Source organism: Sceloporus undulatus, chromosome 9 (genome assembly GCF_019175285.1).
Source record: "Sceloporus undulatus isolate JIND9_A2432 ecotype Alabama chromosome 9, SceUnd_v1.1, whole genome shotgun sequence".
Classification (NCBI taxonomy): Eukaryota; Metazoa; Chordata; class Lepidosauria; order Squamata; family Phrynosomatidae; genus Sceloporus; species Sceloporus undulatus.
The window spans coordinates 17,568,177-17,580,552 of NC_056530.1; the positions used below are offsets into that span (position 1 = coordinate 17,568,177).

Below are 12,376 nucleotides of genomic sequence, written 5' to 3' on the forward strand. Positions count from 1 at the left end.
TATATATATATATATATATATATATATATATATATATATATATATATATATATATATAATCACAGCTTGGGAAGGCAAGGTGTCCACATTGACTGACAAGTGGCCACCCTGGAATTCAGACGGAGGTCTTTCCTTGTCCTACCTGAAGAAGTTTGGAGATAAACCCAGCACCCTTAGCAGAAGAAGCATATACTCTCTGGGCCTGAACAGATAGGCCAAAATAAAGCTGCTTCAGTTCACTTGGGAGGTATGCTATTTAAATGATGCATGTGCCCTAAGAGGCTGGAAGCCATGCCAAAGCAATACTCCAGTCCTTTATTTATGAGACTAGGTTCTGTAATTCTACAGCAGGGGTAGGTGGCTATGGAGATCCCATTTCTTCTCCTCTTCAGCCCTCATCAACCCTAGTGAAACGCTTCATCAGCTCCCCAAAAGATGGACCCGAACATAGAGGCCAAAATAAAGCTGCTTCGGGTCACCTTGGAGCTATGCTGTTTAAATGACGCATGCATCCTAAGAGTTCAGAAACCACGCCAAAGCCATGCTCCAGTCCTAAGGCCTGGAGCACAGCTTTAGCACAGCTTCTAGCCTCTTAAGATGCATGTGTCATTTAAACAACATACCTCCAAAGTGACCCAAAGCAGCTTTATTTTGGCCTCTTTGTTCGGGCTCTATAGTCCAAAAAAGAGGAATATTTCAAAGCTCTGCTCCTTTGCAGGGAGGGAAAATGCAATGAAAGTAGAAGTTTTTGGTATAGGTCCATCTGGAAGAAGTTATGAACCCTTCTCAATGGGCACATGGGCCTATACTGTATTGCTATGCCCAGCAGGAAACCGAACACTCTGTGTTTTCCTTAGGCCTGTCTGTGTTGCTATGTTTGACTTCAGTGGCTGCAAGCTGGGAGAATGGCGCAGAAAAAAACTGCATCATGTTATCCAAAAAAATACCTTCAATTAGGACCCAGAAGACTGCAAGAATCTTGTAGGCATATGCCATGTTGTTGCTTTGTGAAGACTGGAGAAGGTTGGCCTAAGGAAAAAGAATGAGAAACATGTTTAAATAGTAATGGGACAACTGTCTGGATTCTGTGAGATAGAAAAGCACTCAGTGTAGTAATGGTGGCCCTCAAGAGATGGCCAAGGTAAAATCTCTGCAAAGGAAGAATATACCCGCTAGACCTCTGTGCTCTGTTTGAGGCTTACATTTCTTGGCAGGTATGTTCAGGGCAAAGCCTACAATACCAGATAAATGGGACATTTTGCTTACATGAACCAACCAGTCAGGGATCCTTGCTAATACTTTCAAGTGTTTCCAAGCTGTTGTTTCCTGGACATATAGCTACCATAAGCAGTTGTTCCAACAGAATGTGGCTGTATGGACAAGATCAGGAGCAGAAAGATGGAGGAACACGATTCCAAGGGAAATGAACATAATAGTGAGCTGCATCTGATTATTGGGTTTTTAAGGCTGCTTTGTCACATACTGTTTTAGACTTGTTGTTTTATGTAAAATATTTAAGTATTTCTGTTGCATTGTTACATTTTTTATTTTTACCCAAGAAAAGGTCTTCCATGTCCTTATCCAGGATGGAATATTAAGTGCCTAATCATCATCATCATCATCATCATCATCATCATCATCATCATCATCATCCAAATCCACAATCCTCTGTTTGCATGTCTCCACAATGTCAGCAGAGGGCACTAATACTATGTAAGTTTTGCTGTTTTATAGACTAGAGCTACTGCATTATTAAATGTTGGAAGCAGCAAGATGGCATTGGACATATCTGGCTTTTAAGTGTTTAAGGCTGCCAGCTTTAGGAACTCTTGAAGTTCCTAAAAAGACCCACAATGAATAGGTGCAACAACGCTACACTTGAAATCCAATTCTAGTTACCATCAGAAACATAAGGAGCGTGGCTGTCATCTGAAAATGTGACCTTTTTGTTCCTCATGCTGTAATATCTTCTAACATGTTGGTTCTTTATACAATGGCAAGTACATTAAAACTCCATGTAGAGATTTGGAAAGAACAAGTTTCTAGTCCTTATTGTCCTACAGGGTATTTCATAAAACATCTCTGTACCTTTACTGCAAAATATCTGATGCTTTATATGATAAAATATCTTCAATATTAAATTGTAAAATATTTTGGCAACTCACACAGTAGTATAACACTCAAAAACTGATCCCAGAGGAAATTATTTCCAAACCTATCCTTCCACTTGAACTGACAAAAAGCAAAATGTGGCTTAAAGGCACCAGATCCCATCTGATCTTGGAAGCTAAGCAGGGTCAGCTCTGGTTAGCACTTGGATTGGAGACCACCAATATCAGGTGCTGTAGGCTATATTTCAAAGGAAGGAACAGACAAAACCACCCCTGAATATGTGTTGCCTAAGAAAACCCTATTAAATTCATGGGGCCACCTTGCCAACAGGCATCTTGAAGGCACACATACCCAGAGTCAGATGATATGTAGTGGAGATGGGGGCAAAGCTGAAGATCTTCAGAATGATGGCCCCTCTTTTCCTGTGGTTTCAACCCTGAAGAAAGAAACATTGCCAGATTAGTAGGGCTTCATTGCTTCTGTGCAACAAAAATGTCATGTAGCATGAACTTTAAGATATTCCAATTACTAAAATTTGAATAAACTCCAAATGCCTCCATCTCATTAGCAGCAATATCCATATATTTTGGACTAAAGCTCCCATCAGTAGGGCTAATGGGCTGAGATTATGCGGACTACAGTCCAAAGCACTGGAAAGTGTCAGGCTTCTGATTTGCCTTAGACAGAACAGTATGGGAAAGGTACTGTCATCAGTGTGGATTCAAGGGCTCCTTTGATATTACTAGCCAGTAAACTAAGGACAGGCAGTGTGGTGTAGTGGTTTGACTGTTGTACTATGACTCTGGAAACCGGGGTTTGGATGGCTGCTTAGCCATGGATATACACTGAGTGACCTTGGGCAAATCATATTCTCTCAGCCTCAAAGGAAGGCAGAGGCAACCCACCTCTGAACAAATTCAGCCAAGAAAAACCCATGCTAGGTTTACCTTAGTGTCCCCATAAGTCAAAAATGGCTTGAAGGCAGACAACAACAAGAAACAAATGGTTTCAGTCTTCATTTACACACAAAAAATCATGGGCCTTCATACCTTAGGATCACATTGGCCTGTTACAGATTGCCAAAATAAAACTGCTTCGGGCCTCTTTGGAGGTATGCTGTTTAAATGATGGATGCATCCTAAGAATCCAGAAGCTGCACCAAAGCTGCACTCCAGTGCTTAGGAATGGAATGTGGCTTTGGCACAACCTCCAGACTCTTAGGACCCCATGCATCATTTAAATAGCATACTGTACCTCCAAAGAGACCCGAAGCAGCTTTATTTTGGTAGTCTGTAACAGGCCATAGTTCTTTAAATGAGACCTTAATGAGGACTAGTTCCAAGGCCCTTTCCTCAGAGGAGAAACTTCAGAACTTTGCTTGTCCCTTCCCAGATGGAAAATGAGGCCTCTACCATTATCAGACTTGGGACAAATCCCTTGCAACCAGTCCATTTCTAAGGCTAGAAATCTGGGCAAAAAACCTCGTTAGCAGTGCTCCAAAATGATCTAAATGATCTGGAGGATCAAAGACTGAGACCTAAGAGAAGCCAAATAATGCAGAATTAGGCAAAAGCTCTTTAAGGAGACAGGGCTCTTTAATGCAGAACAAGCCTCTGATCTGAGTTGACCAAGAGCTTTCTATAGCATCACTAACAGGGAACTATCCAAGGTCCTGAATCTCTTCTCAGAGTGCCTTACCTGGACTTGGTTCTGCAAGCCTCAATCCCCAAAAGAGGAGAATGTGTGAAGCCCACACATGTGCAACAGGGGCTGTCTCTCAACCTAAACTACCCCACAGGTTTGCTAAAAGAATAAAAGGGTCAGCCATGTATACTGTCATTTCCTCAGATGGACAGTGAAAAAAAAGTGAAATGAATAGTCATTAAAATGAGAGTGATCAAGGTACTGTTTTAGATCCTTCATGACTGTAAAACTCTTCAACTAGTTTTGTTCATGATCAGTATCTAAAGCAGACTGGTGTCCCTCCAGGGTTGGTGCCCTGTTTGTTGGCCCCAGCCAGAGTGTGTATATGTGCCTTCAAGTTTCCCATCAATTTAGGGCAATCCAATGATTTTCATAGGGTTTTCTTAGGGAAGGAATACTCAGAGGTGGTTTAGATCCATTCAGTCATAGGTCAATCCCATTAATTCAATGGGTCTAGTCTGGTCTGAACAACCAACAATAGGATATGGGCCCAGATGTGTTCATTTGTTATTGCTGTGTGCCTTCAAATAATTTCTGACTTGTGGTGACCCTAAGGCGAAACTATCATGGGGTTTTCTTGGCAAATTTCTTCTTTGCCATTGCCATACTCTGAGGCTGAGAGTATGTGACTTGTTCAAAGTCACCCAGTGACCAGGATTCAAACCTTGGTCTCCAGAGATGTAGCCCAATGTTCAAACCACTATACCACCCTAGCTCTTAGGCTTTAGCATCCATCATACCCACTTGGTGTGTTCAGCCTGGCTTGGGAATGATGGAGGCTGTAGTCCAACACTTATGGATAGCTAGCAAGTCAAGGAAGGGTAACCTGAAGATACCTTTGAACTACAAAATAGCTAAAGCAAAGTCGGATCACTGCTGTGAGTAGATCACAGGAGATCTTTCAGCTTCAGTGCGCTGCTAGATTGAATGCAGTTTGACACTGGATACTATAATCACTCTGAAACATAAGATACTACTGCAGTGGCTTGCTGGGCTTCTCAGTGTTCCTAGTTCAAAGATTCATAAATGCATAGCAAGGAGGTCTTACCAGCCTGCAGTTCTAAAACCCTTGTTATTGAGGTGGTGCTTGTGAGCTACACACCACACAGAGGCTAAAAAAGGAGGCCTTCAAGAGAAAGACTTGCAAAATTAGTGGCGGTATGATTTTTGTCCCTTACATTTATTAAAAGAAATGACCACTGCCCAGATCTGTTGCAACTGCAATGCTAGGTCATGCATGCCCTGTACAGTATCCAGAACAAGGCCAGCATGACTGATAGACAAGTTGAGGTAAATGCTCAGGGTAGCTGTTGAAGTCTCCAGCTGTGTTTGCCACATGACATACAGTATCTTGCAGCCTCTAAACCAACCAGTTGCCCCAAATAATAATAATAATAATTTGTTTTATTTATATACCGCTATTCCAAAGATCATAGCGGTGAACAGCAAGTAAGCTAATTAGCAAGTAAGCTAATTTGCCCCCAACAGTCTGGGTACTCATTTTAGCGACCTCGGAAGGATGCAAGCCTGAGTCGAGCTTGGGCCCTTTTGCTGGTCTTGAACTCGCAACCTTGTGGTTTTGAGTGAATGGCTGCAGTACAGGCATTTAACCACTGCGCCACCAGGGCTCCATATGGTGTGGAAGATATTCTATTATTAAATCTGGTTAGCCTCTATGCATGGAGTAGGTTGGAGACACAAAAATAATGAGAAATGGGCAACTGTAGACAGCCACCTGGGCTGCATCTGCACTGCAGAAATAATTGAGGTTGACACCACTTTAACTGCCATGGCTCAGTGCTATGGAACTCTGGGAATTGCCATTTGTTGTGGCTACATGTCTCACAAAACTACAAACCCCAGCATTCCATAACACTGACCCATGGCAGTTAAAGTGGTGTCAACCTGGATTATTTCTGCAGTGCAGATGAAGTCATGAAGTTCGTCTACTGCCTTTAATTCAATGGTTCCCAAATTTTGGTCCTCCAGATGTTTTGGACTTCAGCTCCCAGAATTCCTTACTATCTACCAAGCTGGCAGGGGCTTCCTGGCGCTGAAGTCCAAAACTCTTGGAGAACCACGGTTTAGGAATCCCCGATTTAATTCATCTCAACCATTACAACTCCATAATGTAATAATATGAGGGAAGGAAACCTCTGGCCTACAGATGTTTTAGATCTCAAATCCCAGAAGTGCCAGCCAGGATGGCCAAGGGTAAGGCATTATGGAAGTTGTATCCCCCTTTGCTAACTTGAATTCCACCATGACCTGGAAGCACTTTGCACAAGACTTTGGGAAACACACTGAGCAGCAAAAGAAAGATTAGACTCATTGGTTTCCAGTTGGGTGGCAGCTGAAGCCCTTTGAATGCACAAGTAAAACAATGTTCTATTTAAAACAAAAGCATGTATTTCAAAGGAAAGGAGAGATACAAGAAAGAAGGCAACCACCATATAAAAAAACAGAGAAAATAAGCATGTAATTATCTGTTTGCTCAGTTACCTGCGGCTAAGAAAAGACACTGATTGTAGGCAATTAGATTATTTCTCATTGGTTCATGCCTGAGCTACCATAAATTACAATATTCATAGAGCGCTTTTATAATTTTCTCTTTACTTAAAAAAACCCCTTACACAGAATATACAAAGAGGGGGTGGGTTTTGCATGTAAAAGATCCACACTTGAAGAACCTTTAAAACAACAACGACAACAAAGACAAACTTTTCCCCACGCTGAAAAAGCCATTAAGGACTTAGCATGATCAGTGATCATGGAAGTCTCTGGAAGTCATGAAATGTTAAGCATAATAAGAATCAGGGAGAATTTGGGGGAATAGAACAATTGGGTGAGGCTTGATCCCCTGGCAGTTTATATCAGCTTGCATTGGTTTATAACATCCATCTTCCCTAGACAGAATGTCTAAAGGGAGGCTGGTTGGGGATGATGGGAACTGTAGCTGGAGAAGGTTGGGACATCAGGTTGGAGAAGTCTGCTTGAAGAAGACTGAAAAGGTTTGCCATTGCCTTTCTGTGAGGCTGAGAGTGTGTGACTTGCCCAAGGTCAGCCAGTAGGTTTATAGGTCCCATTTGTTTCTCTCTGTAGGTTTAACATGGAGGCTTTGCACCCAGTCAGTGGAAGGGAAAATGGCTTTATTTCCCCAGATCCTGAGTTCTGCATTCCAAAGGCTCCTGCTTTGATCCATGGCATCTCCCAGTAGGGCTGAAACGCCTACCTGAAACGTTGGAGACCTGCTGCCCATCAATGTAGAGCAAGGTTGGAGAACCTCTTTCAGATTCACATTCCAGGGGTGGGAGGGTCCAAAGGCAAAAGTGTGGGACCAAAAATATAATCAGATTTTAGCCGGATAATTAGGTTTATGAGAGGCACTTTTAGGAAGTAGAAAAAGTCCCTACAAAAGCTGGGAAATGACTAATGATAGGGTAATGGAGAAGGGGGAAGGTTCAGGTGGAGAAACTCCAGGAGGGCCAGACTTAGGGGCCGAACAGACAGGCCAAAATAAAGCTGCTTTGGGTCACTGGAGCACAGCTTTGGCACAGCTTCTGGTCTCTTAAGATGCATGTGTCATTTAAACAGCATACTGTACCTCCAAAGTGATCCAAAGCAGCTTTATTTTGGCCTGTCTGTTCGGGCCCTTAGTTTCAGGTACTGAGTCATGGAGACTTGCCATAGAAACTACTGAACTAGGTGGATCAATGGTCTGACTCAAGATAAAACAACTTCTCTGAAAGAAAGAAGCACAGGTCTAGTACTCTCGAAGGCACAGCTGGGGAAGATATGGCCTTCTACCAGGCAAAAGAGTGTGCCAAATTAGCCACTTCTCTCTCTGGAAAGCTTACAGTCCCTAGAGGAGTGTAATCACAGGGTGGAAATTGTGTGACCCTTCAAGGGCTGCTGAACTACAAATCCCATTATCACTCACCACTAGCTCTGTTGGCTAGTGCTGATGGCAGCTGCAATCCAATAGCATCTGGAGGACCACAGTCATCTCCTGCTCAGAGGCTAGGAAAATCCCAGACCAAGAGCAAAAGCCAAGTAGGACCATCAGGGTTCACTTCCCTTCTTGGAGAAACAGGTCAAAGCAAAGAAGACCAGGCAACAGGGCATTTCATGAAGGCAAAAGGAGTGGGGTTTCGCGAAGCGTTTCCTCCAGCCCTTTTGAAATATGTCTTTCCCCTGTGCCAGGGGGGCAATGCCAATGTTTGGATCCCAGCAACCAGGGGAAGGCCAGCTGTAAAGGAACAGGCAGCGGGGATAAAAATGAATGCAGCAACAGCAAAGGGAACACAGGCTCCTTTTGTTGACCATCTGACGGCGGTGACACCCACTTGCCTGGCTCACAAACTGAGGCACAAGAGCTGGTTTGATCCTGGTTGGGGGGGAATGAGAGGGAAGCAACCGACCCAACCCACATCACATCACACACACACACAACAGAAGCAACATGTGCATTTGTATCAATCCATCTCTTGTCCCTTTGCAACTGCTCCCTTCTCCCCATTGGCCCCTTTGTGTCTTTTTTCAAATCAAAAACTTCTAGAGCTTTGCAGTAACCTCAGCTACATATATGCATCATGCCTCACCTCTTTGCTTGTGAGATTGAGAGACAGTCTTTCTTTTTGAAGCAAGCCCTTCTTCTCCTGTCAGAAATCCACAGCTTCAGAGGAGCGCACAGAGCCACAAACAAAATCTCGCCTTCATCTTGCTTGTCCTCAGGGCTAATTCGTAGTTTGCTTTTCGCTGTGCCCCCTTCTCTGCAGCTCAGATGCAGCTGATACTTAATCAGAGACACTGACACTGGCCAGCAAAACTTAATCCTCAGATAGTTCAGAGCAAATGAGTTTGGCAGGGCTGGCTTCTGGAACACAGAATATAATAACACAGGAAATAAAGAGTGTCTCTGGGCCTGTGCAGACAGCTGTCCTCTAACCATTGTTATCTCAGCTTATAGAAATTAGCTTTCCGCCAGAATTATGGGTGGAGAAAGGTTTCCAGATCAGAAGATATGCTTTGTGTCATGAAAATCTTATTTTTTGTGAGCCAATTCTGTTAGCAGATGCACAAGGGAAGGAGGAGAGAGAGCTGCTGTATTTAAGACTTGTGCGAGAGAAGGAATTTTATCCCTGCATGATTAAATCTGCTTGCCTTGGAAATTAAACATGAAGACAAAGATGGCACATGATTATGTATTTGTTATATTTATATCCTGGCTTTCCTCCAGTGAGCTTAAAGTAGCACAGATGGTTCTCTTCTTCCCTATTTTATCCTCACAACACTCCTGCAAGATAGGCCAGGCTAAGAGAGAGTATGACAAATCCAAGGTCTGTTAGTGAGTTTCTTGGCTTAGTGGTGACAAAAACCTGGATCTCTCAAGTCCTAGGCCAATGATCGAACCACTGTATCATACTGGAAAAATGGTGTGTGTGAGAGAGATCAGTGTAGGCCGTGTCTGTAAATGAATGTTTTGTATGTGTGGGCAATCTCCAAGACTTCAGAACCCTATCAGAATTTATGGTTCATGCCTGTCTTGAATCTCCTTTCATTAAATGTTTAGGAGCTGCCATTTAAATTTCTCATGCTGTTCTGCCAATGCTGTCTTGCTCTAAGGCACTCTCAGAAATTGTAAGAGCAACTTCAAATGGCTAGCACTGAATGAAAGAGCTCCCTACCTGTCTATCACCACGATCTAGTAAGGCAGGGATGTAGCCAAGATTTTAGGAAGGGGGGGGTCCAGACTAAGTGCCACCATTATAATGGGGCTTGGGCGCGGCGGTGCAGAAGCACGCACCATTCATTTTTCTAATGGAAGGGGGGGTCTGGACCCCAAGGACCCCCCCCGGGCTATGTCCCTGGGTAAGGCCATAACATACGCTCTGACATTGCTCAGATGAAAGACACATGTGGCCAAGCAACTTCAGATAGTGGCCAAGATGGCAACTGATTAATGAAAAGGAATACTATTTTATTCAAAGTATAATTTAATTTCCAAACAATGAAGCCACATGGAGAGAAAGATGCATTCAATTCAATTCAGTCCAGTTCCAACAAGACTGTGCTGCTTGAGACCAAAGGCCATACCTGAAGAAGAGTTAAAAGAAATGAGGTCCCACATGCAGTTGATGACCCACAAACTTTATTTTAGGTAACACATTTTGGCCTTGCCACCAATTGGCCTTCTTCAGGGGCAATCTCAACAAAGTGGACATTCTGAGTATTAGAAAGAAGGGACTAGGACTACCTGGTGGATGAGAACTATGATTTCCACCATTACCCACAGCAATGTCTTCCAAGGAAAGAGTCGCCACAACAAATGGGCATAGGTCTGAATATGCATTTATTTCCCTATTTTATTTTATTTATACCATGCTTTTCTCCCAATCTGGGATCCAAGGTAGCTTCCCACATAGCTGAAAAGAAAATATGTATGCATCTCTAAAGCCTTTGTACAAGTCAAATTTCATTCATTGCTAATAAAGGGTGCATTCATAGCCTGCAGGGACAAAGGGCCCCTTGAACTTGTTAGTTCTATGTGTGTCTGCTTGCAGGCCATAAGCAAATCCACATTGTCCTGTGAAGTCTTATTTGTGAGTAAGCTCCCTTGACTGTAGTGGGGCTTGTTTCTCAGTAAAAATGCCCAGGATCACTGTTGTGTACTCAGGGCTTGTTGTTTCCAGCTCCAGTATTATCAGGACCAGCTCTGTCACAAGGCAGAGTGGGGCACCCATCTCAGTTGGCAGATGCTGGGTGGTGGGCAGCGATAGCAATAGTAGTAGGCAGCTGTCTGGTTATTTTTTCCATAATCCCAAGCCATTCCTTTCTTCTCAGAGACAAAGCTATGCATGCCAGATGGCTGATTCCCTAAACTGGCCTGTTTTGTTCTTTGCCTCTGGCAGCAGAATGCCTTAGGTAGGCATTGGAGATCACGTCTGACTGTCTCCTTGGCTTAAAACAAGGACATCTTCTAGCACTGACCACTTCCCACTTCATGCCTCTACTTGATCTGGCAAACAATACTGTCAGCTGGCATCCCTCTGAACTCTGCATGATTGCTACCAAATCGTATTGTAGGGGAAATGTCCCCATGGTTTCACCATTTAGACAGAGGCGAAATGAACTTAAAATCACCTGTAGTAAGAAGTTCACTTCGGCCTCATAAAATATCCAACTTGCAGGTGGCACAAAATGGGAGCCCCCTTTGGAGTACTCCTGTGATCTTTATATGCCTATAAAAACAGCCACGGCAGTTCAAGAAACATCGACCGCACACGACCAAAATAGCTTTTCAGTAATCTATAACAAACACATAAAATCGTGTGACTCCTGATCTATCAAGAGGAGAATTCAAAAGGAGAAGTCAGCGGAAGTTTCAAAACCATAAAGCAATAGGTCACAAGGCTGTGAGACCTTGCATTTACAAATATCTTCTTGCTATAAAAATTTCCTTTAGCAAGGACCTCTGCTTAGTTAGTGAAGCCTGATCCAAAGTTTGAACCACTTTGTTTTTTGCCAGAGACATGATGTTTGGAGTCCTTCCTCTTCAGTACGTGCCAGGGAGGCTTTGGCCTTGGTAAGGCTGCCAAACTGTGGGTGCACACACATCTCTTTCAGCTCCTACCCTCTTGCGGGCACCCGGCATCTGCTCAGGTTACGTACACAGGGAGATCTTATCACAAGGGTGCCCGCAGGATGGGAATGGAGCTGAGGACCAGTGAGGGGAAGGTCACTGGGAGGCTGGGCATTTGCATGTGTGTGTGTGCCATGTATCTAGAAATGAAAAGAGAGAGCTGATAGGGTTAGTGGGTTAAGAAAGAGGGCTACTTAAGACAGAGGGATTAGCTGGGGAAAGGCGATTAGAAGCACTGATGCTTGATGACTTTCTATCCATGCTGAGGAGAGAAAGGGTCCTTCTGGTTCAAAACAGGCTGGAGGGTCATTCTCTGGAGAGTCATTGCAGAAATAATTTCAATCTTTTCCCCTTAGGACTGAGGAAGCGTGTAGATGCTTTATTGTTGGTAAAAAGGAAATAAATTCCTGAAACCTTGCAATGGCCCACATAGCCAGGATTTGTGCAGAGCTTTCTCCTCGCTCCGTTTTACCATACATCAAGAATACAGAGAGTGTGGCCCTCCAGATGATCTTCGGACTGTATTTCACATCATGTTTCCCATCCCCTCAAACTGATGGGAGCTGAAGTCTGAAAATAACTTGAGGTTCATACATTCTCAATCCTGGCCATACCCTCTCAGTTAAATGGGTGATGTTGCTGGCAAGTTAGACATTTGCAGTGTTCTGTTTCTACTTTGTGTACCTAAATAATGGGGTGTTGTGTGTTATTTTTAAAGGGAGGGCTTGCAAAAGTGTTAGACCCACACACACTTTTCATCATGTTTCAAACCTCATGCATCCTATTCCTGTTCAGCTTACCGCTTTGGCACACTGATTATTGTGCCATCCATCATAAACAATTAAAGAGGCCTGTGTCCCAGATCTACATGTCAAGAGTGTGCTTTTGTTAGTTTTGATTTTCATCTTAAGATGATGG

The 12,376-nt window shown here is 43.4% G+C and overlaps 1 protein-coding gene across 6 annotated transcripts in view; it reads right to left on the bottom strand.

Annotated features, from left to right (window-relative positions):
- MAG (myelin associated glycoprotein) overlaps nucleotides 1-12,376 on the bottom strand; it is a 43,522-nt gene that overhangs the window by 12,525 nt on the left and 18,621 nt on the right. For 3 of the 6 annotated variants that reach the window (XM_042441112.1, XM_042441116.1, XM_042441117.1), the window contains 3 exons: nucleotides 8,418-8,692; nucleotides 2,464-2,548; nucleotides 948-1,029 (listed from right to left, as the gene is read on the bottom strand). In XM_042441112.1, coding sequence (XP_042297046.1) covers nucleotides 948-996 — 49 coding nt within the window. In that variant the 5' untranslated portion in view covers nucleotides 997-1,029; nucleotides 2,464-2,548; nucleotides 8,418-8,692. The remainder of the gene's footprint in view (nucleotides 1-947; nucleotides 1,030-2,463; nucleotides 2,549-8,417; nucleotides 8,693-12,376) is intronic. The other 3 variants (XM_042441113.1, XM_042441114.1, XM_042441115.1) reach the window with 3 other exon arrangements.